The sequence below is a fragment of the Alligator mississippiensis genome, chromosome 15 (assembly GCF_030867095.1).
Source record: "Alligator mississippiensis isolate rAllMis1 chromosome 15, rAllMis1, whole genome shotgun sequence".
NCBI classification, from domain to species: domain Eukaryota; kingdom Metazoa; phylum Chordata; order Crocodylia; family Alligatoridae; genus Alligator; species Alligator mississippiensis.
In genome coordinates, this window is record NC_081838.1 from 627664 (window position 1) to 651366 (window position 23703).

A 23703-nucleotide genomic window follows, 5' to 3' on the forward strand; every position below is an offset into this window, starting at 1 on the left:
TACCCCCCCCACATGTAAAAATTTCCGCTCGCTGTCGCTGCAAGGCGCATTTTGGAGCCGTTGCCCATTTGGATGCGACGGACGCGCACACGGCTCCTTTCCCGTGCTGCCTCGCACCGGGGACGAGCTGGAGCGAGGGGCGAGGCGAGACGCCGGGACCCCAGGCTCCTTCCCCAGGGCCCGGCGGGGAAGAGCCCTGGCTCGCGTTTCCCTGGACGGGCATCGTGCTGCCTCGGTCCAGCGTCCCACGGGTCGCAGCCGAAGAGGGTGTCGACGGCCTCTCTGCCTCGCTGGCCCTGCCCGCCCTGCGGGGAACCGGCCGCGGTCGGCTGGGTTGCACACGCACCCGTCCCGCGGGGCTGGGTGAAGCAGAGCCCTTGCACCTACCTCCTGGCTCCCGCCCGCGGCTCCGGGAGGGACGCGGCGTTTAGGGGTCAGCACCGCTCCTGGCTCCCAGGCCGCTGGCTTCAGCAGCACTCGAACCTCAGACACGCGACCGGGAAATAAAGAGCGTCAGCTCCGGAAAACCAGGAAACAGAGGCTCAACGTTCATGCCGGCAGGTTTATAGCTGGGAGGAGAAGGGCATGGGCGAGCCGGGCCCTGGGTGCGGCCTGTGAACTTCACATCGGGAAAGTGCCGGCGTCGCGTCGAGGTAGAGGCGACACTGCTGCCAGCGCAGGCGCTGCGTGAACTTGCTGTTCGGCGCCTGCTCCGCCGTGACACGCGGCTAGTGTAACGGGGATTATCCCACTTCCCTTGGGAGGGATACGAGTGCACGCGGGCAGCTCCCACGGGTAACGGGCGCTTCACCCGAGTCTGCACGTACCTGGTGCACCTAGAGGGCACCATGCACAGAACGGGACAGTGGTGGTACAAGGGGCTGAAAGGGTTGTAAGCAGAGCGGACGAAGGGTTCCTTCCATCCAACAGGCCCGGCGTGAGCATCTGATGGACCAGCAATGCTGCTCCACCAAGGGCCGTAGCACCCTGCCGCGCCTCAAGAGCCTTTCACGGGCGCCCCGCAAAACGTCAGGACCGGTAGGTGTGCACACGTGATTCACAAGTGAACCCCGAGATAGCAAACGGGAGCCCTGCGTGTTAAAAACGTTCTGTCCTGTCGCGGTCTTTCAGCACTTCGCAACAGAAAAATCGCTTTATTGTTTTTCCACGGCCAAACCTGAGCGAAAGCTGGCATTTCCCAGGGGCGCCCCGAGCCTAACCGGACAGAGCAGGGCCCGGCTGCGGCGAGGGTCGGGGTGAACCCGCCGGTGGGATCTGCCGCCTGTAACGCGTCGTCCCTTCCCTTCCTGGCAAACACCCCGATTTCCGTCCTCGTTTGGGAGAGCTCGCGCCCCCGTGAATCGTCTTCCGCGCTCGGATTACGCTTCCCCAAAGCAACCGTCCTGGCAGAGGCAGATTTGGGCGACGCGCCTCCAGGTCTGTGCCAAGGCTTGGATGCGAACTGCTGCCGGCTGGGCGTAGGTCACGCTCACCAGCCGAAACATGCCCCCTCGGCGAGCCAAGTCGCGTGGGCAGAAACCCGGCACGGACGGCGCCGGGACGTGCCTGCAACGGTTGTTTGGCGCTCGCTCCCGAGAGCCAGGAGCGGCACGAGGAACGCCGCGTGAGCGAAACCTCGGGGCCCGACCCCAGCTGCACGTTGACCCCCAGGTCGGGACGCAGCACGCTGGAGGAGCCCGTGAACCTGGAGCATCCCTACATCTTTCTGAACCCGGGCATCCAGGTACTAAATTAGTGAACCGAAACCGGTACAAGATTAACTACAGCTAATTACGATCTGGTTCAACCCAGACCTTGCAGGTCACGAATGAATGAACCCGAAGATGGTGCAAGATGCAAGGTCCTAAGAGCACGACTGACAACATCTGAACCACGAAGTCCGGAAGCGGTCACAAGGAAGAGGAATCAGAAACGGCAGCTTCGGATGAAATATGGGAAGGGATTTCCCCCGTCTGGCCCAAGTTCGAGTCTGGGCCGCGGGAGCCAGGCCGCCGGAGGAGGCAGCTGAGGAGCGACCCGCCGAGGGAAGTGTCTGCGGATGGGCTGCGAGGAGGATGGAAACCGTCGTGGGACGGTCGCTGTGGTCCCCGGGGCCGAGCGGCAGAAGCGGGAAGCACAGAAACGGGGATTAGAAACCCAGGAAAGGCCGAGAGGCTGCGTGCGAGAGGAAAAGGAAGAAGACGCGTTTTTGTGCATCCAGGCACCTGCTAGGTGTGAAGAGACGCGACAGGCTAGGAGAGGGGAGGCAATTTAAAGAGCTGAAGAACTTCCCGCTGCCAGGAGTTGTTAACTGCAAGACATGGGTGGGGGATGCAACAGGAGAGGGTTCGGGACACCGGGAACAAGCCAAGGAAAGCCGCGCTCGGGAAACGCAGACCCCGAAGAAAAGCGAGCAGGGTGCCGCTCCGCAGCCGTCGAGACGAGCACAAAACCACCCACGAGCACGGGCAGATTTGTGTCTGTCGGCCCGGGGCTGACACACGAAACAGCCCGGGAAGAAAACCAAGGGCCGTCCTGCCGCCAGACGTGAGGACGCGTGCCGGAGAGAGGAGCAGTGTAAAGTTTCAGAGATGTCATAGACATTCGGGCTGGAAGGGACCTTGGGAGATCACCGAGTCCAGCCCCCGCCCCAGGGGCAGCAAGTCAGCTGGGCTCACAGGATCCCAGCAAGATGAGCATCCAAATGTGTCTTGCGGGCGTTCGGAGTAGGTGCTTGAACCACGTCCGGCGGCAGGCTGTTCCAGACCTTGGGGGCTCGGACAGGAAAGACGTTCTTCCTTACGTCCAGCCTGAAACAGCCGTGGAGCAGTTTGTGACCGTTCAATCTTGTCATCCCTTGGGGCGCTCTGGTGAACAGTCGTTCCCCCAGATCCTGGTGAGCACCCCTGATGCACATAGGCAGCCACCAGATCGCCCGAGCCCGCGCTTTTCCAGGCTGAAGAGTCCCCTGGCTCTCGGCCTCTCGTCGTAAGGCCTGTGCTCCTGCCCTCTGACCGTGCGCGTGGCTCTCCTCTGCACCCTCTCAAGCTTCTCCGCGTCCTTCCTGAATTGTGGAGCCCAAAACCGGACGCAGTACTCCAGCTGCGGCCTCCCCATGGCTGGGTACAACGGGAGAATGACGTCCCGGGGTTTGCTTGAGAAGCATCTATGAATGCAAGCCAGCATTGTGCTCCCTTTACTAGCCGCAGCATCGCACTGAAGGCTCACGTTCATCTTGTGGTCAATCCTGACCCACAAATCCCTTTCGCTCGTACTGCTAGCCAGCGTAGCACTGCCGAGCCTATACAGATGCTGCGGGTTTTTCCTCCCAAGGTGGAGAGCCGTGCATTTTTCGGTGTTGAACACCATCAGGTTCTCGTCCGCCCGTTTCATGAACCTGTCAAGATCCGCCTGGATCGCCCTCCTCTCCTCAGCTGTGCACGCTTTACCCCAGAGTTTGGTGTCGTCAGTGAGCTTGGCCAGCCCGCTTCTGACACCGATGTCCACATCTCTGATGAAGACATTGAACAAGATGGGTCCAAGGACAGAGCCTCGGGGGACCCCGCTGGTCACAGGCACCTTGACCATTGGCTCTCATCAACCACCGCCCCCGGGGCCGACCACGGAGCCGATTCCCCAGCCAGCGGATCATGGTGAGGCCAAGGCCACAATTGGCCAGTTTTGCCAAGAGGTGATCATGGGAAACCAGATCAAAGGCTTTTTTAAAGTCAATATATATGACATCAATCTCTTCCCCCTTGTCCAGGTGATCGGTTGCCTGGTCGTAGGAGGAAAGGAGATTGGTCAGGCACGACCTACCTGTGACAAGCCCGTGCTGGCCATCCCTCAGGGTGTTGCCGTCCGGCGGTCCGTTAAGGATGACCGCTTTGATAATCTTTTCCAAGACCTTCCCCGGGATAGCGGTCAGGCTGATGGGCCTGCAGTTTGCCGGGATGTGAATCCCCAAAACCTGGAAACCTCCCTAGAAACCTGGGCCTCCGAACAAGGCGGAGGAACGAGAAGGCTCCGTGTCATTGGCCCATCACCGGGAGACGGGGAGGACGAGGGGCCGTGCGAGCACGTCGCACGACTGGCAGATGTCGGAGCCGCGTGCGGACATGGTGCCAGCCACGCGCGCAGGCAATGAAGGGTTCACCAGCGTCCGCGGGAAGCACAGAGAAGGGGCTGGCTTGGCAGACGGGGGTCCCCGACAGTCCCTTCTCCCACCCCACCACGCATTGTATGGAAAGGGATCCTCACGCTCCACACAGGAGACTGGCTACTGGGGAGGACCTAGTCGGTGACCTAGTGATCAGTGGGAAGCTGGGGGACAGCGACCACAAGCTGATCACCTTCACCATCCGCCCAAAAGCTGGCAAGTCGGTCAGCAACACGCAAGTCCTTGACTTCAGGAAAGCCGACTTTGACAAGCTCAGGAGGCTTGTCAGTGAGGCCCTAAGGGACTGTGACCGCAGGGAGAGGGGAGTTCAAGAAGAGTGGTTGCTCCTCAAGGGAGCGATCCTCAATGCACAAACTAAGTCTATTCCATCTCGGAGGAAAGGCAGCAAGAGGGCACAGCAGCACCCCTGGCTCTCCAGGGACCTAGCAGACCTCCTGAGGCTAAAAAGAAAGGCCTACAAAGGATGGAGGATGGGAGTCACCTCCAAGGAGAATTATTCTGCACTGGTCCGGTCCTGTAGGGAGCAGACCAGGAAAGCCAAGGCTGCAACTGAACTCCAGCTAGCTTTGAGCATCAAGGACAATAAAAAGTCCTTTTTCAGATATGTGGGGAGCCGGAGGAAAAGCAGGGGCAACGTTGGACCCCTGCTGAACCAGATGGGGCAACTGACAACTGACGCCCAGGAAAAAGCCAACCTATTAAATAGGTACTTTGCGTCAGTCTTTCATCAGCCCCATGGGACGCCCGTGCCAGCTACAGGGCCAGGAAGTCCGGGTGAGGGTGATCCCCTGCCCTCCATTAATGCTGACTTTGTGAAGGAACATCTTGAGAAGCTGGATACCTTCAAGTCAGCCGGCCCTGACAATCTTCACCCCAGGGTACTCAAGGAGCTGGCGAGCATCATAGCCCAGCCTCTAGCGCGGATCTTTGAAAACTCTTGGCGCTCTGGTGTCGTGCCCGAAGACTGGAAGAAGGCCAACGTGGTGCCTATCTTCAAGAAAGGGAGGAAAGTGGATCCGGCTAACTATAGGCCCATCAGCCTGACTTCTATCCCGGGGAAGATCTTAGAAAAGTTTATTAAGGAGGCCATCCTTAATGGACTGGCCGACGCCAACATCTTAAGGGATAGCCAGCACGGGTTTGTTGCGGGTAGATCTTGCTTGACCAATCTCATTTCCTTCTACGACCAGGTGACCTATCACCTGGACAGGGGAGATGAGATTGATGTCATATATCTTGACTTCAAAAAAGCCTTTGATCTGGTGTCCCATGATCACCTCTTGGAGAAACTGGCCAATTGTCGCCTTGGGTCCCCCACGATCCACTGGCTGGAAAATTGGCTCCGGGATCGGACCCAGAGGGTAGTAATTGATGGAAGTCACTCATCGTGGTGTCCTGTGACCAGTGGGGATCCCTCAGGGCTCTGTCCTTGGACCCATACTGTTCAACATCTTCATTAATGATGTGGACACTGGAGTCAGAAGCGGACTGGCCAAGTTCGCCGATGACACCAAACTTTGGGGCAAAGCATCCACACCAGAAGACAGGCGGGTGAGCCAGGCTGACCTGGACAGGCTCAGCAAGTGGGCGGACGAGAATCTGATGGTGTTCAACGCCGATAAATGCAAGGTTCTCCACCTTGGGGAAAAAAACGCGCAGCATCCTTATAGGCTCGGCAGTGCTATGTTGGTTAGCACTATGCAAGAAAGAGACTTGGGGGTCATCCTTGACCACAAGATGAACATGAGCCTGCAGTGCGATGCTGCGGCTAGTAAAGCGACCAAAACACTGGCTTGCATCCATAGATGCTTCTCAAGCAAATCCCGGGACGTCATTCTCCCCTTGTACTCGGCCTTGGTGAGGCTGCAGCTGGAGTACTGCGTCCAGTTTTGGGCTCCACAATTCAAAAAGGATGTGGAGAAGCTTGAGAGAGTCCAGAGAAGAGCCACGCGCATGATCAGAGGTCAGGGAAGCAGACCCTACGACGACAGGCTGACAGCCCTGGGGCTCTTTATCCTGGAAAAGCGCAGGCTCAGGGGTGATCTGATGGCCACCTACAAGTCTATCAGGGGTGACCACCAGTATCTGGGGGAACGTCTGTTCACCAGAGCGCCCCAAGGGATGACGAGGACGAATGGTCACAAACTACTACAAGATCGTTTCAGGCTGGACATAAGGAATAATTTCTTTACTGTCCGAGCCCCCAAGGTCTGGAACAGCCTGCCACCGGAGGTGGTTCAAGCGCCTTCACTGAACACCTTCAAGAGCAAACTGGATGCTTATCTTGCTGGGATCCTATGACCCCTGCTGACGTCCTGCCCTTTGGGTGGGGGGCTGGACTCGATGATCTTCCGAGGTCCCTTCCAGCCCGAATGTCTATGAAATCTATGACTCCTGCATCCTTTCCGGGGAGAAAGGCTAGCGGATCCCATTCAACCGAGTGGGCTTGTTTCCTCTTTTCTCATGAAACCAAAGCGTACAGGACGATGGACCTTGCAATTCAGTCTTGGAGGAGCTTTGGTACTAATAAACCGAGGGGTGACACCAGTCTGCATCCGAAGCGGCCCTTTTTCACTTGGGAAGAGCAGACTTCACCGGCGCCTGCGACGTGCTGGTGGAAGCCCCTGGAGCGGGCTGAATTCGGGCCGCCGCACCTGCAGACCAAACCTGCCCCTTGTGCTGCGCGCCCCGGGTCCCAGCAGTGCCGCGGGCTCAGCGGGCCGGCGCCCACGACTACCTCCGCTCCGCTGTGATGTCCAAGCCCCGGCTCTTCAGCAGCTCCCGCTCAGGGGAAGCCCGTCCCTGGAAGACAAGGAGGCCGGTGAAGACAATGAAGCTTGCTGGGCTTCAAGGGAGCATCGACTGCCCGCTCCTTGGTGGAAGCACACGGCCGTTCGCAACGCCCCAGGCCAAGCCACGCCAGACCCCAGCAGAGACTTGCTGGCCGAGCCCTCCCACCAACCCCACCTCTCCTCCACCGCGCATGCTGCCACGGGGTTTATTCCCCCCGCCTGGCTCCTCACCCGCTCGCTTTGTGCTTTCGCCCACGCCGCCCTCCCGCTGCGGGAGACCTCGCGGCCGCCACCACCGCCCCCGACTGCCCCCTCCTTTGCCATCACGCCTGCGCGGGGATGCTCCGTCCCGCTCGTTGCTGCCTCCCCGTCTTTGCTTTGCGTCTGTCCGTCTCCTTTTGTCACCCTCCACTTCTCCTTACATTGGAAGTTGGAGTGGGGAGGGGACTTTTTGGATCCTGCGTTGGTGCAGCTCCGAGACCCGCGTCACGACTGGGCTCCTAAGGGCGGACACGGGAAGAGGCTGCGGTGAGGACACGGGACGTTGGGTGGACACGGGAAGAGGCTGCGGCGAGGACACGGGACGTTGGGTGGACACGGGAAGAAGCTGCGGCGAGGACACGGGACGTTGGGTGGACACGGGAAGAGGCTGCGGCGAGGACACGGGACGTTGGGTGGACACGGGAAGAGGCTGCGGCGAGGACACGGGACTTGGGCGGACACGGGAAGAGGCTGCGGCGAGGACACGGGACGTTGGGTGGACACGGGAAGAGGCTGCGGCGAGGACACGGGACGTTGGGTGGACACGGGAAGAGGCTGCGGCGAGGACACGGGACGTTGGGTGGACACGGGAAGAGGCTGCGGCGAGGACACGGGACGTTGGGCGGACACGGGAAGAGGCTGCGGCGAGGACACGGGACGTTGGGCGGACACGGGAAGAAGCTGCGGCGAGGACACGGGACGTTGGGTGGACACGGGAAGAGGCTGCGGCGAGGACACGGGACGTTGGGTGGACACGGGAAGAGGCTGCGGCGAGGACACGGGACGTTGGGTGGACACGGGAAGAGGCTGCGGCGAGGACACGGGACGTTGGGTGGACACGGGAAGAGGCTGCGGCGAGGACACGGGACGTTGGGCGGACACGGGAAGAAGCTGCGGCGAGGACACGGGACGTTGGGTGGACACGGGAAGAGGCTGCGGCGAGGACACGGGACGTTGGGTGGACACGGGAAGAGGCTGCGGCGAGGACACGGGACGTTGGGTGGACACGGGAAGAGGCTGCGGCGAGGACACGGGACGTTGGGCGGACACGGGAAGAGGCTGCGGCGAGGACACGGGACGTTGGGCGGACACGGGAAGAAGCTGCGGCGAGGACACGGGACGTTGGGTGGACACGGGAAGAGGCTGCGGCGAGGACACGGGACGTTGGGTGGACACGGGAAGAGGCTGCGGCGAGGACACGGGACGTTGGGTGGACACGGGAAGAGGCTGCGGCGAGGACACGGGACGTTGGGTGGACACGGGAAGAGGCTGCGGCGAGGACACGGGGAGCACCCGTCTACACTTCCCGTCCGCCCCGGAGGCGAGGGGACCCGGCACAAGCCAGCTGGTTTGGACGAGTCTCTTCTTCCCATCGCAGAACGAGCCTCCTTTCCGCTGACACCAGCCCCGTCACGAGGGGGCAAGCGGAGACGTGTCGGGGGTTTTTAGGGAAATGGGACTCTTTGGGTGAAAATAATGCAAAAGTGGCACCTGTTGTGCGCCGCCCTGGCCCCGCACCCATTCCTGGTTCACACCGGGGCCTCTCGGTTAGTGGCGGCCCGTTCCTGTCTGGGGAGGGACAGCGTCCCCGGGGCGCTCTCTCGCCGTGGGACGTCGCTTGGACACGGGCCCGTCCTGAGACGGCGATGAAGGATGCCGGCGGGAGTTTCATTCATCCGTGCTTGCAAAGGGCCTTTGCAATGGTGCTGCGTGTGTCACCAAAAATGGGGGGCCTCCCACAGCACCCCCATTTTCAGGCCAGTCCTGGCGGCAGTGGGGCTGCCCACGGACGGACACGTCTCGCCCGCGGCTTTCAGCAACTCTGCCGGCATCGCCCCCACCACCTGGGAAGCGTCGGCAGGCGAGCCGCGGACCGGGACACGGATATAAATAGGGAGCTGTGGCCAGGGCCGGGAGAAACGGGACGTCAAGATATTCCTGCTGACTCGGGGCCCGGAGCTGCTATTTCTGTTCACCGGCATTTCCGTCCCTTGCATGCAGCCGCTGACCCCTCTGCGGGACAGCCCGCTCCGAGCGCTGGACCTCCCTCCCGGGATGCAGCGTGGCCTTGTTGTGGCTTCGCTGGAGCCACGTCCCGAGGTACCGAACCGGAGCGAAAGCCCCGTGGAAATCCAGAAATGGAGTGGCCGTGCAGGACTTGCTGCAGCAACCTCCTTTTACCGGCACAAATAAATGTCCTTGTGTTGACAGGATACCTTTAATCAAGCCCTCTTTCATTCAGCAAACCGATGGAAACTCAAAACCTCTTGTGTAAATGTGCCTGAACAAAGCAGACACGGTGCTTTGGGTCGATGCGATCCCTTTTGTTAGACCAGCTGACCAGTCGGAGAAGTGGCTCCTCGCCAGCTTTGGGGCACAAGCACCCTCTTCCGGCGCGGCAAGTTGTCCACGGCGGAAACACAGCCGACGCGTAAAAGTGCAGGCGTGCGTGTCGGTGGGGCTGATGTGGGGGAGAACGCTGTACGCAAGAATATACAGTACGTGTATGTCTACACGGGCAGTTAAGCGTGCCAAACTGTAATGCACGCTAGCTTACTGCGCATGAAGCAGGTTCAAGCCGTGCCTACACGTGCGGGCATCAAAGCGCATTAATGCTGCACGTGGGCTGACTTGGGAATAACGTTAGTCCCAAGTCGGTCGACACACAGTGTTAATGCGCTTTAACACATCTACACCTTCATTAATGCGCTTTAACGATTCGTGCCTAAATCTGGTAGCTGCATTTGCACGTATCAGATTTAAGCACGAGTCGCCTACATTCGTGATTTTAATGCGCATTAAGGGTGCGCACATGTAGACTCTTGCCCTTCACGTGCATTAACTAAGGTTAATGTGCATTCAAGCCCCCCATGTAGACGTGCGCCCAGTGGCGCAGTCTGCACCCAGCCCCGAGCGCGACGGGGAGAGACGGCGCGTCCTGCTGCCCAGACCCCACCGGCGCCGGGGGCAGCTCGCGCACGGCCCAGGCTCTGGCCGCCGGCCAGCCCACGCGTCTCCGAGAGATTTGAACCCATAACCTTTCAGCTGCCTCCTGCCAGAGCCCCCGGCGCCTCGCTCCCGCGCCGGCCTCCCTCGCTGGGAAAGTTCAGACCCAATTATAAATAGCCGCGGGCTCCGGGTTCAGGTTGCTTCTCCGTCCCGGGCGCCTGGCGTTGTAGGGCACTGCCGTGTCACCTCGCGAGTCCGGTGTAACCCTTCCCCGGCTGCCAGCCTCGGGCAGCAGCTGCGCGGCAGGGCCTGCAGCCACACGGCGCCGCGGGGGGCTTCCTGGGCGGCCGCGTGGGGGGTCCGAGCCCAGGCTGTGACCGTGGCCTGGAGCGACCGCTTCTCCATCGCTGTCTTCTGGCGTAAATTCGACGTTTCTTTTGGAATCGGGTGCGACTAACGGCTCTCCGCGTTGCTGCAGCAAGGGTCTCCGTTGCACCCGTCTCACCAAGCAGCCGGCAAACAAGCAGGTGCTCGTGCACCCGCGCGTTTGTGCCATTAGACTCATAGAAAACGAGGCTGGAGGGGACCTGGGGGCGGGGGGGTCACATCTAGTGCAACCTCCTGCTCCAAGCAGGACCGGCCCCAGCCAGGGCCTTGTCTGCCCGGGTGCAGACCCCACCACCTTCTTCATAGCCCGTCCCAGCACTTCACCACCCTCCTCGGGAGAAAGTGCTTCCTGGTATCTAACCTCAACTTCCCTTTCTGCAGCCTGAGCCCATTGCTCCTTGGTCAGTCATCCACCAGCGCTGTGTGCATCCCGCTCCCAAACCCATCTTCCCGACGCCGGGTGAGGTTCAGCGCTCGGGCAGCGCGGGGCTGGCCTGGCCCGGCCTGAATCCGGCTGGCTCTGCCCCGAGGGGAGCGGCGATGGGGAAGCAGGCGTTCGAGGAGCTTCCCAACACGAGCCCTCGGTCTGCAGGACTGCAGCCTGCCCATTCCCCTCCCCCTGCAGCTCCTGTCCCAAAATAATACGCCTTTCTTCTCCATTTTCACTTCCTCCCACGGACGCTTTGGCTCTCAGACGCCCAGAGCCAAGTCTCAGATTAGACAGCCAGTTTCCGCGGGTTTGATGCAATGCTTCTTTTAATAGCCCGTAACCCTCGAGGCCGGCGTTTGGCTCGTGGCTGCCGCCGGCAGAGCTCGGACAAACTCAGCAACAGGCGGCCGAGTCGGTGGCTTCCACCTCCAGGCTCCCCTCCTCGGGACAGCCCCTTTCCACAGCTCTGCTCCGGCCACCGCCTCGCCGCCCCGGGCTCCCACGGGCACGCTTCGGCGTGAGCGCGGGCTCCGTGCAATGCTGGGACCACGTGCCACGATGAGGCCAAAGGGACGCGGGGACTCGGCGTCACACCCAGGCCGGCCAGGAGATCCGGGCCAAGAGGCCTGACGCTTTCCTCCCCTGACCCCTGCTTTCCCACGGAGGACACCGAAGACCACGGGGCTGTCACGAGGCTGCCAACGCCTCCTGCCGCGAGCAATCCTCCTCTGTCCCCTCCCGCCCACGGACCGGAGGCTCGTGAGCGGCTTGGCCACCGAGGCAGGGCATTTGGTGCCCAAAGCTCGACTCACTTCTCCCCCAGCTATACTGTTGATCCAAAAAAGAAAGAGCTATCGCGAAGCGGATCTTGTTTTTGGTTTCTTCTTTGGGTCGTCAAGTTGGTGCCACCGGCCTTGAAACACTTGGGTCGTCAGACCCACGCTGCGTGGAGGACGCCGCCGTTCCAGCTGTCGCAGCCGGCTCGCCGGGCGGTGCAGGCGGAGCAGAGGAGAACCGGGGCCGTGCCAGAGCAAGGCCAGCGCAGGGTGTCAGCAGGGCGTGCGAGGACAGCCGCGGCAGGAGCCGGGGGTAACTCATCCCCTGCTATGGATCAGCTGAGCCCACGACTTCGGGCAGGCGGGTCCCGGAGCAATCTCGGCTGCAAAGTCCCCGCACGTGTATCGCAGGCAAGTTTTGGCCATTGCCTGGCGAGGAAAAGCTGCGGAGACGGGCCAGACCTGTTCATCCAGGGCACGGGTTCACGCCAGGACGGTGTCGTCCAGACCTTGGCATCGTCCGTGCTCTTGGACCATCTTCAGCTGCTGCCCCGGGCCCTGAACGCAGACCCCTTAATGAGAAGGCTTCCTTGTTAACGGGTTCCAGCCCAGAAGACCTTTGTTCTCACCATAGGATGTGTTATCAGAGGACTTTTTGTCTGTGACCACGGGCTCAGGGGCTGGCAAGGAACAGGGCTTGGCGCTTGGACCAGCTGCCAGGGAGAGGGGAGGTGACGCCGCGCCACGGGAAGGGGACCTGAGCCCGGGGCAGCCGTGGTCCTAGGGATAAGCAGCACCGCCGTGCACGCAGCAAGGGCGCTGGTCCGCGGGGGCTCACTCGGCCCCGGGGGAGGTCTGGTGAAACTCTGCAGGCCCCTTCCCCTTCCCCTTCGCCGCCCTCGGAGCCGGGACCCGGGGCATCGCGGGAAGCTCTGCAGGCAGTAATTGCCTATGTTCTCACGACAATTATACTGTAATTACCAGCCCTGCCAGCGCCCCGGGGACGAGGGAATTTTCTCCGCAAGACAGAACAAGAAGCGTGCGCCGTAATCACACTGTTTGTGCAGCACACCCTTCCTGCCGCAGCCTCGCTGCCACGAGCGGGCCCTGGGGCGCGCGGCTCTCCCGCGGGTCTGGCGCCGCCGAGCCCGCTGGCCCTGGGAGCGTGCAGACACGGAGCCGGTCACCAGACCTCCTCGTGTCCGACACACCCCGAATAAGACACTTGGCGCCTTGGTTTTGCAAGGTGGAACGGAGAAAAAAAGCTCCTCTCCTGGGAAACACGGGCAAGCCCCGTCTGCTCACCGCGCTCGTCCCGTCGGAGCACGTCTCCCCGCGCCCTGCTCCCAGCCGAGCCGCGGCCCGAGCCCTCCCGACGGCCCGAGCAAACGCTGCGACCCGCGGATAAGGCCCCTTGGAGCCGACTCCTCCAAAGCACGTTGCCTCCGCGCTGCGAGCACGGGGCGCTTATCGCTTGCTCCCTCCGGGAGTCGACAGTCCTGGCACCGGCTATTTGCGCAACCGCTTGCTTTAGCAACCATTTCCGCTGCGTTTTAAGTTTGCCTTGGGTTTGAACCACGGAAAAGTTTGTCCTCGGGCCTGGCTTTGCAAAACACGCTCTCCTCGCCTCGCCTCGCCTCGCCTGCGATAAGGGCTGGGCGCTGTGCTGGCTAGGCGCCGCGCGGGGAATGCCAACAAACCGGTTCCCGGCGCTCTGGGGAACGGGTGCACGGGCATCGTGGAGCCGCCTCGCTTACGGGCGGCGTGAAGGGCTGGGGGGGCGCTGAGCCCCCCACTCGAAAGGAGACGTCGTCCGTGCCCCCCACCCGCCCCCCTCACCTCCGTGCTGATCCCCCGCCTTGTCGCTGGCTCTGCCCGGGAGCTGTTTGCAGCAGGACGCGGGGAGCAAAGCCGACTCAACCTGCCGCCGACGGCCAGGAGCCAACCGGACTGCAAGTGTCCAGGTCGATGGTCTGAAACCCGTGTCCTATGCATGGCTTAGACACCAACGGAGGGAGGAAGACCCCGCTGGACCCAAGACATGGCATTGCCCACTCAGCCTCCAAGCCCCCAAACAACCGCCCGAGCAAGCACGGAGCCAGACCCGCTCAGGACACCTGGGTCGTATTCGTGCCCCTGGGCCAAGTCTCTCTGGCACCGTCAGCAACAGGGGTCTGCTCGGCGCGGTGGACGCGACGGGCGCCCGTCTCGCCGCGTGACCCTTGACGTGGCTGAAAAGCCTTAAGACGGCGGCTCTCAACCTTTCGAGGCTCAAGGCCCCGTCTGGAAAACGCCAGCTTAGCTTCCCTGCCGTTCTGACTACGGAAAGGGAGAGCAGAGCAAGACGCCCCGGGCAGAGAGCCGGGAGGAGAACCGCCGGTCCAGGCGTTTTCAATACTACCCGTTCCTACTTGAAACCGCGCGAGTGGTCTTGCGAGGCGTGGCCGTGCACCGGACAGTAACAACACGGCAGACCTAACGCTGCGCGGCGCCCCGCAGCACCCCAGAAGGATCTCGAGGCACCCCAGGGTGCCGCAGCACCCGGGCTGGGAATCTGGGCCCCGAGAAGTGCGGGAGGAGGAGGGGATGCCGAGGGGCAGAAAGGCAGAGGGCATCCACGGGCGGACGGAGCATTTTGAAGCGGGGAGGCAGATGGCGTGGTGCGTCGGCGTGTATAACACAACGCACGCTGTCCTCCACTAAGAAAAACTAGAAGCTTTGCTAATTCGCCGGGGCTCAGCGCTATAGGATTCATTTTAAACCAAAGGAAAAAACCCACATATAACTGTATTGGATTGTGCACATATTAGGTTTAAAAAACACACAATAAATGAGGCAAAAATAGTCCAAAGATACTGTCTTGTTAGTCCTGTAGTCATGATAATGAAAGATGTGCGTCTTATTTAGATTTATAAAGCATCATCTCGCCTTCTTGAGCGTCTTGGCAGTGCCTCCAATTCCTCGCTGTCGACCCTCTCCACACCTGAGCTACCGCTCCCCAGATTCACGTGACCACGCGGGAGTCGAGGGAAGGAGCTAGAACCGAGCGGCGAAACGGAGGAGCGATATCCCCACCAAGAGCCAAGGGACAGCGACAGCGCAGAAGAAAGGGCAGCTCGGTTAACGGCACATCAGGACCTTTAAAAAGAAACGGGGGTCGTTAACGCCTGTGGAGTGAAGAGATTAGCAGGAGTGAAGCGTCTCAGAGCCAGCGGGAGTTCCCCAGGCAGTGCCGCCTGCTCGCTCCCGCCCGCGCCCGCCTCGGGACGCCGTTATTTCACCTGCGAGTTGCGTCACCCGGTGCAGGAAGCGCAGATCCGGGCCCGGGCAGAGACGAAACAGCTGGCCAGGTTGCATCAGCTGCAGCAGGCCGGCCTCGCCTTCCGGCTCCGTGCCAGCCTGTGCCAAGGGCTCGGGCTGGGCGGCCCCGGCCAGGGGCCTTTGCAGACCCCGATCCACTCCCAGCTTTTTCCCGGGTTGGCTTTCACATGTGGACAAGCCCCGTGGTTGTCGTGGGAAAGGGGAGGCCGCCAGACTCCAGACATGACCTCGGAAGTGGGGCTGTCGGCAATCAGCTTTATTCCCGCAACGTTCGGTGCTCGAGTGCTGATCGTGGCCCGTCCCAGCCCCGCTCTTCCAGCAGATTACTTTCCTTTGGGATCCCGACCACGCCATAACCATCTTGCTGGAAAGCCTGAGTGGAGATCAAGGATTATGGTCTTTGCCATGGTGTAAGTCAAGTAAAGCCAGCCATAGGCAGACCTCGGATTTTGAAAATGGGGTGCAGCTGGTGTAGGCCATCATCGCATCGAACACAACACGTGCCTTCTTCAACTAAAGACCGATACCAATACGCGCGGGGGGCTGGCGTCATATTCTTCAGTGTAACATCAAAGCAGAAGCAAACGGAACGAGCGAAACGTGAAATCATTTGCTCTCTTCCGTGTAAAGCTGCTTGTTTTGAGTAGCCAGGCGGGAGACGGTCCGAAGAGGTTGTACTGCAAGTCCCAAGTTAAACGTGCGCCTCATTCACGTGCAGAAAACAAACCCCAGCCTCCGAGGGTCTCGGCGGTGCTTCCCGCGCTTCAGCACGAGTCAGCTCCGAGTTAAGATGACGCCGGCTGAGCCCGGGTTTCAGCCAGAGCCGCAGAGAGCCTGCCGGGCTGGGGATCAGGAGAGAGACGGCCCCAGGAACGGCTACCAGACAGCAACGCTGCAGGGGAAAGGGACGCCCGGACCGGTGAAAAGGAGAGGGCCGACACCCGAGGAGTGGAGAGATTAGCAGGAATCTGGAGTCATCGGGCTCCCTCCCTGCTGCCCGCGTAGGAATGGCCCTGCCCCTCCCCGGCAGCTGGTTTGCAAGTTTGGGTGGGTCGGGAATGAAAGGGGGGTGCGACCGCGCCACCGCCCCCCTGGACGGCGGGAGAGAACGGACTCGCACGGCCGCGCGGTACGACCCCTGCCTCCATCTGTTAACGCTAGCTAGGAGGAACGCCTCTCTCGCGAGGAGGGGGCGAAGCACGGGAGCAGGGCCCCAGGGCGGTGGCGCGGTCTCCATCCCTGGAGGTGTTGAAGACCCGGGTAGACAAAGCCCCAGCTGGGATGATGGGGTTGGGGCTGGTCCCCCTTGAACGAGATGTGACCAACCTCAATTTTCTGTGATTTTTCACCCTTCTCGTTGCAGGCCCGTTCCCCTCCCGCGTGCTGGGGCTCGCAAGCACGCCCTGAAACCAGGGCTTGCCCCCTTGCGGGGGTTGCCTACACCTTCGAGAGCCCCACGGCACCCTGCAGGGCGCCCTGCCCGGGGCTCCGCGTCCGCCTGTACTGGACAGACGCGCTGCCAGGCCGTGGCCGTGAACCTGGGGCCTTGGCCGCCTGCCCTGGGCAGCGGGGCAGACTCGGGTGGCCAAAACCCTGCAGCTGGGCCCGGCGCCCGGAGCAGCCAGCCAGGGTCAGTTGACTCTTCACCCCTTCCAGCACAGACCCCTGACCCAGAAGACGAAGCAACAAGGCTCAGCCTCGTACTTGGCTTGTGCCTCTCCCGTGGCTTCTCTGGTACTCAGCCCGGCTTGCCCACGGACCCAGCGTTCGCCGGTTCCCCGTGTGCCGGGCGACCCCCCTTCCAGACTGGGGCAGGAGCGAGGGTCTCCCGCCTGCTGGATTTGCCCGCCGTGCCTCAGGGGAGGAGCAGGATTTCTCCCGCTCCCGGTGACCCGCCTGGAAAGTTGGGCGAGTCACGACCCAGGGCGTCCACGCCAGAAGCTATTTTGTGAGTCTATAACGTCAGGGTCATGGCCTCTGAAGAGTCGCGTCCCGTGGTTATTACAGAGGCAAACCAACTGCACGCGCAACTTCTTCCCAACTCCAGCCCGCGGAGAGAAACCCAAGCGGTGGGAGAGACTCGGCTGCCAGCTGCAAAACGAGGAGCGAGTTGCGGGAAGGAGGGAAGGGTCGTGCCCCGTGGCACGCGAGCCGGGAAGGGGAGGGGAGGGAGCCGTGGTGGTGGGCCCGGGGAAGGGCTCCGGGCAACCCGCAGAGCGGGAGTTTGCACGGGGCATCGACAAGCTGCCGGCTACACCGTGCTGAACGCACATGGACCGTCTCCCTGAGAGCATCCTCCGGCCTGGTTGTGCGTCTGGGCAGTGCAGCTGCCACCGAGGACTGAGCATGCTGGGACTCAGGGCACCCGGGTTCGACTCCCAGCAACCCATCATGAGCCCCGTCCCCGTCACGGGCCTCGGTTTCCCCGCCTCCCCTTGGTGCATGCAGCCTGGGAGCTCCTGCGGCTGAGGGACGGCTTTAGCCCAGGACGCTGCGAGGATGAAGCGGCCGGGGGTACAGCTGGAGCAGGGAACGAGGCAGCTTCCAGCGAGGAGCCGGACTGGAGCTCAGGCTGCATTGAAGGCGCTAGCAGGGGCTGGACGCACCGTGCCCCAGCCCGTCCCTTTCCACCCCACATCGGCGCAGCCCAGGAGGGGCGGTCGGTTCTCAACACACCCCACAACGCCGAGGAAACGGTCCATCTCGCACCCGTACGGGTCGAGCATGACCTTGCAGCATCAACAACCTGCGAGCCCGGGGACCCCTTGCCGAGAGCTGCCGAAGCCGCAGCCACCAAGCGCCCGTGCTGCTCGCGGCCGGCAGAGACGACGCGCGGCACGGGCGCTCTCTAGTGGGCGAAGCCCAGCGTCACGCAACGACACGGATGAAGCCAGCGGTGCTCAGCCTTTCTAGATGCAAGGGCCCCCTCCAACGTGCCGGCTCTGGTTTTGACCACAGGAAAATACGACACGAGTGCCATTTACTGGATCAGACCGCAGGTCCAGCTCGCCCAGTCCCTGCGTCGGCAGAGCGCGGAGGCTGGACGGGAGCGCACGGGGTCCGAGCAGGGTTTTCCTGCTCCTCTCCCCCTCGCCGCCTCCAGCACCGAAGGTCCAGGACGCTCCGATTTGGAGGCCGTGCCCCTCGCTGCCGTGCTCGACAGCTCCCAGTGCCCCTCTCCTCCAGGACTTTGTCCAGTCCCTTTGTGAGCAAGGTTAAACTCTCAGCTTCCCCACATCCGGTGGCAACGAGATTCACCCTTTAATTACACGGCTGTGAAAAAAACTTCAGCATGCTAGTTTAAACTTACTACGTCCTACTTTCATGTTAGGCCCAACTGCGATGCAGAGGACAAAGGAGAAGCTACCAGGACCACCGGACACGACAGACCGCAGACACCGAGCTCGGAAACGTGGTCCGTCTGGAGCAGCCGCCCACCAGAGCGAGGAGCTGAGCTGCCTGGAGGACGCTGAGCTAGTGGAGACGGTGCTGGGATGCCTGCGGCGGCAGGGCTGGGCTGGGCTGAGCGACCGGGAAGGTCCCTCCCAGGCCTCCTCGTCTCGCAGGCTCCTAGGGCAGACTCCCAGATGGACGGACCGAAAGAACAAGTCTACTGTAGCAGAGGGTGCAATGCGAGCGCAAGGACCCCAAGACTGGAGCCCAGTCTCCCGGTCACCTCCAGGAACCAACAGTCCCAGGACAGCCAGGTTCCCGCCTACGACACCCAGTCGCTGACGCCACCTCCCCGCTCCCGCGGTCACAGGAAGGAGCAGGGGAGGGGAGAACTGGTCCTTCACAACGATACCAACGTGCCTAAGCAGCTCCTTGCCCTCTTGCTGGCCTTGGCACCAGTTTGTGGCCAAAAGAGCCAGGTCAGTCCCCTTAAGACAGGCAGGAAGGCAAGGGTGGGGGTGGGAGGGGGGTGTCTTCCAGCCAGAAGAGCAGGGACGAGGTCCCCTGGGAGACAACGGGATCCCCCTCATTGGTGCTGCTAGACAAGCATCTCTTTGAGATGCTGGATGAACACGTCCAAAACATCGGTGGTCTGCACCTAGACGATCCGACAGCCCCCCCTGGCCTCGGCCAGCCCCACGGGGCCCTGCAGAAAAGGGCACGGGTCACTGAAACGTTTCACAGACATTTATTTCAATACAATCGCTCCACCAGCCATGGACAAAGCTGCTGCTCGCCCACGGCGAACGCAGAGCTATGGTCCCTCTTCTAGGCAGGCAGCACGACACGTTTACATGAACGGGGAGATGGCTGGGTGGAGGGCAGGGGCGTGAGACAGCTGGGCTGCCTGCCTGCCCCCAGGGATCTGCGCCCCCACGTCTGTCCCTGGGGGAGCGCAGGCCGGGCAGGGCGCACGCGGGCCTGGAATTTGTGACTCATTTGCGATTCCCGGGGGCAGCGTCCCTTCCCAGCTGAGAGCGGCGACGTTCGTTTTGGGCAGTCACCGATCCCGGGACCGAGTGCGAGACGAGCCCGGCAGGGTGAAGATGGAGGGGAGCGGGGAGGGGTCGGACAGCTCATTCCAGCGACTGCAGCATGAGGAGCTGCTTCAGGACTTTGGTCTGGCTCGTCTCGCGGATCTCGCCGGCCAGGAACATCTCGTCCACCACAGTGTAAACCTGCAGCCAGAAGGACCCACCTGTGAGCCCCGCATCCAGAGGCACCGGGCTCACCCATCGGCACCGAGTGCTGCCCCCAACACGGACACCTGTAGCAGCGCCTGCCCCTTCCCCCAAAGCTGCAGGGGGAAGAGAAGAAGATTCAAGCCAAGGAGGCTGAACACTCATCCCAAGGAGAAAGAGGGAGCACATGGCCTCCCTGCCCCACAGCACGGAGCAGCTCCATGAGCCCCTGCTGCCCTGTGGGACCCAAGCAGCCCTGCACGCCTTGCCTTCCTGCCCAACTCCCTCTGCTGCGGGCATCTAGCTCCACCAGCTCTACGTGGCCCAGCGCGTCCCCTCCTGCAGGCTGGGAGCAGTCGGTCACGAGGGCACCCCGCCTGCCAGCCCGTCCCCAGCTCAGAGCCGCACTGTACGGCTGCAAAGGGGACGCCCCGCCTGGCCCGGCCCCACCACGCTCCGCTCACCTTGTAGAAGTTGAACACCAGGTCGAGCTCACAGACATTGTGGAAATATTCATTCAGGACCTGGGAGGAGGAAAAAAGACAGTGGGAGTCGGGGCCTGATTTGTGCCACCTGGTGCCACGAGACCGGCGTGCCCTCCTGTTCAACTCAGCCCAGGGGACCCTGCTTGCCCCCCTGCTGCATCCAGCCGAGATCCGACGGCAGGGCTCGGGCACAGCTTCTACCATGAGGTGCCCAGAGACGATGAGATTTGAAGCAACCCAGGGCACCGGTCATGATGGTTCGTTGCCCTCCTTGGAGCTTCACCCCCCAGCCCCACCGCATGGGACGCAGGGCAGGAAACGGGTCTTTTGCAGCCAGCAAAGCCATCAGCGGTTGCTCAGAGCCCAGCGAGTGCTAGGTGGGGCTTTGCTCTGCTCCCTGTAACCCACAGACCCGGAGGAGCCTCGCGGCGAGGGACAGGAGCTGCTGGCTGGCCCAGGCACGCACAGAGGGAGATGTGGACAGCCGGTCAATCACCGAGGAAGGCTCCATCTCCCTGAGGAACCGTCCGAGAGCCGTGCCCCCAAGACCAGGCCCAGCCACCTCCTACCAGCGCTCACCTCCACGAAGTTGTGGATGGCTTCCAGGTACGCCAGGTTGTTGTCGTTCACGTCCACGCAGATGCAGAAGTACAGCCCCGCGTAGCGCCGGTAGATGATCTTGAAGTTCCGGAACTGAGGGGAGAGGACGACGGTGGAGGCTCCACCAGGGGAGCAGACGGCCTGGAGGAGACCCCTGCGCCCCCAGGTCCTCTCAGTTGCCTTCCTGTCAGGGAAAACCCTCACCCCAGCTGCACGCAGCAAGACAGCAGCAGAACCCAGGAGCTCCCAGTCCCAGGTAGCCGCTCTCGGTGCCAGCCGACGTTCCCTCCCCCTGCCTCTGGCTCCTCCCGCTACGATGGGAGACTTTGGAAGCTCATGCCCGCGGTGCAAGAGCAAGCTGCTGTCAGCCGCACGGCGGGGCTGGGCCAGGATTCCTTGGACGGGTTGATCCACCCACATCAAGGTGGATCTGGCAAGGAGCCGACACCTTCACGTCCCGCCCACCCCCTCCCCAAGTGTCGGGGGCCGTGACACGCCGGCAGAGCGGTACCTCCACGAAGTTGGTGTGCTTGGCATCCCGCACGGTCACCACGGCGTGAACCTCCTCGATGAGCTTCTGCTTCTCGTCGTCGTCGAACTGCATGTACCACTTGGCCAGGCGCGTCTTGCCGGCCCGGTTCTGGATCAAGATGAAGCGAATCTGCGTGGAGAGCGGATGAGGTCAGGCTCCATCGCCTGGGTCACGGACAACAGCACGGCTCGAGGGGTGCAGACCCTCAGGGGAGCCCAATGCAGTGGGCAGGGCGGGTTGCCCCCTCTCAGCTGCCCCCTTTGCTGCAGGGGGTCTGGCTCCTTCCCCTCACCCACCGACCCCACCTCCCCGCCGGCAGAGCAAAGCCAACCAGGCCTCTCCTTCCACCCAGCTGCTCGCAGAGCGATAGGGGAAGGAAGAGCCGCGCTGCAGGGGAACGCCCCACAGCAGAGGCACCAGGGCAGCTCAGGATGGCTTGGGACAGAGCCCTTTGCAGGCAGGAACGCCGGGGCTCTGCCCTGCCACAAGCCCGACACCCGCGATCTCTCCTCTCCCACCAGGAGCCCAGATCTCGTGGAGGTCCCGTCCCCCAGCCACGGGGCTCGCCGTCCCCTGGAGCTGTCGGGCCCCGCACCGCCGCACTCCTGGCGGGGTCGGCGGGGGCAGAGAGGAGGCTTCCTGGAAGGAGCTGCCTCCCCGCCAGTGCGCGCTCAGCAGGAAAGGCCACGAGCTCCGTTCTGCTGAGCGGGGGGAAAGGGCTTCCTCAGAGGAAATCCTGACCACAACCCAGCCCAGAGCTGTGTTTGCCACCCCCACTAGGAACCAGCGGTGGGACCCCCAACACCTCAACCTCCAGATACTTTGCCCCGTGCACCCGAAGGTCCCATTAGGAAAAAGCCTCCACGGTGCGAGCGCTGGCGGGCATCACACCGGGCACCTCCCAGCTGCAGGAGCCCGGGCACCGGGGGTCCGGTGAACCCGTGTCGGGAGATGGACCGTCGCCGGCTCTATGCCACGTGCTCTCCCGCTCCTCGGGGCAGCCCGGTAACCCTGCAGAAGGGCTGGAAGGGAGCTCCAGGGGTCACGTCCTGCCCAAGGCAGGGTCAGCCCCGTCCCAACCAGCCCAGGCAAACCCAGCGTCGAACCTCCGAGCAACACGACCGTCAGCCCTCGCATCGCCCCCGAACCTCCCCCGGGAAAGCGGGGGGGCCGCGGCTGGCAGCGCCGTCAAAGGCTGTTATCAAGAGATGGCAGCGGAGGCCGTGCCCCTGCTGCAGGGGCGGGCAGCGCCGCCCTGTCCGCGCCGCTCTGCGCGGGGCGAAATCCCTGCCTCGCCCCAAACGCGGCATCCGTCGGAGCCCGAGCACAGCGGCGAGGCCCTCCAGGATGGACCCCGCGGGGTCGAGCGCCCACGGAGCACGGGCGCAGCCCAGGAGAGGGAAGAGACCCCGTCCCCGGCACCCGCGGCACGTCCAGGCCACGCGCTGCAGCGTCCCCGCGCCCACGCGGGGCAGGGGGCCTGCACCCCTGGGGGACTCCGCCGAGGCCAAGGGCCCACAACCGGCGCCGCAGCCCCGCGGGGGCCGCCCTTCCACGGCCCACCCCAGAGCCAGCCGCACACCCGCACACCCCCCCTTGACGTCCCCCCACACGGCCGGCTCCCACGCGGACACGCACGGGCCAGGGGCTGCCACTGGGGGCTGCTGGCTGGGCCCCCCCCACACCCCTCCCCTATAGGGGGCACTTGCCCCCACCCCTTCCCTATAGGGAACCCCCACCTTCCCTATAGGGGACACCCCTTCCCTAGAAGGACCCGTCTCTATAGGGGGCATTTCCCGCCCTATCCCTATAGGGGACCCCAGCTCCCACGGAGCCCCCACTCACCATGACGGCCCGACCCCGCACAGCTGCTCTGGGCCACTGCCTGCCCCACTCCCCACCCCACCGGATATCCGGCGGGTGCCCCCTCGCCGCGGGGCCCGCCGGGAGTTGTAGTTCCAAAGGAGGCGCGCACTTCCGGGGGTCCCTCCTCCCATGCGAAGCCGCGGGGCTTGCCGGGAGTTGTAGTCCCCACCCAGCCCCGCCTCGCCGCCGCCAGGGGGCGCTCGAGCTCCAGGCGCCGCGCTCCGGACTGGGGCGGCTGCCGCCGGGCGAGCGCCCTACTCGAGGCCGCGGCTCTGGGAGGCCTCGCAGGCCGCACCCGCCCTGGGCCCCCGGCCCTGCCTGGGGGCTCGCAGGGGCCGGTGCCCCCCACCCCAGAGACCAAGACCGACTTCGAAATCCGGGACCGCCCGCGACGCCTGGCCACCCTACATCGAGTCCAACCCCGCCGGAGGGAGAAGGACCGGCTCTATCCGAACCACCCCGACAAATGCATCGTGCAGCCGCTTCGCCA

The 23703-nt window shown here is 62.9% G+C and overlaps 1 protein-coding gene across 1 annotated transcript; it reads right to left on the bottom strand.

The window, feature by feature from the left end:
- Window positions 1–19221: 19221 nt before the first annotated feature.
- Window positions 19222–23297, bottom strand: AP2S1 (adaptor related protein complex 2 subunit sigma 1). Its single transcript, XM_006277816.3, has 5 exons — window positions 23193–23297; window positions 21327–21476; window positions 20795–20908; window positions 20195–20254; window positions 19222–19727 (listed from the first exon to the last, which is right to left on the bottom strand). The coding sequence occupies exons 1-5, from the start codon at window positions 23193–23195 to the stop codon at window positions 19626–19628; spliced, it is 429 nt and encodes a 142-aa protein (XP_006277878.1). The 5' UTR covers window positions 23196–23297; the 3' UTR covers window positions 19222–19625.
- Between the last annotated feature and the right edge of the window lie 406 nt (window positions 23298–23703).

What these genes read in the sequence shown, in the direction of transcription:
- AP2S1 (XM_006277816.3), bottom strand. An exon ending in CCATCCACAACTTCGTGGAG is followed by an intron (nt 20,255 to 20,794) that starts GTGAGCGCTGGT and finishes TCCTCCTCCCAG; the next exon opens with GTCCTGAATGAATATTTCCA. An exon ending in TGGTGTTCAACTTCTACAAG is followed by an intron (nt 19,728 to 20,194) that starts GTGAGCGGAGCG and finishes TTCTGGCTGCAG; the next exon opens with GTTTACACTGTGGTGGACGA.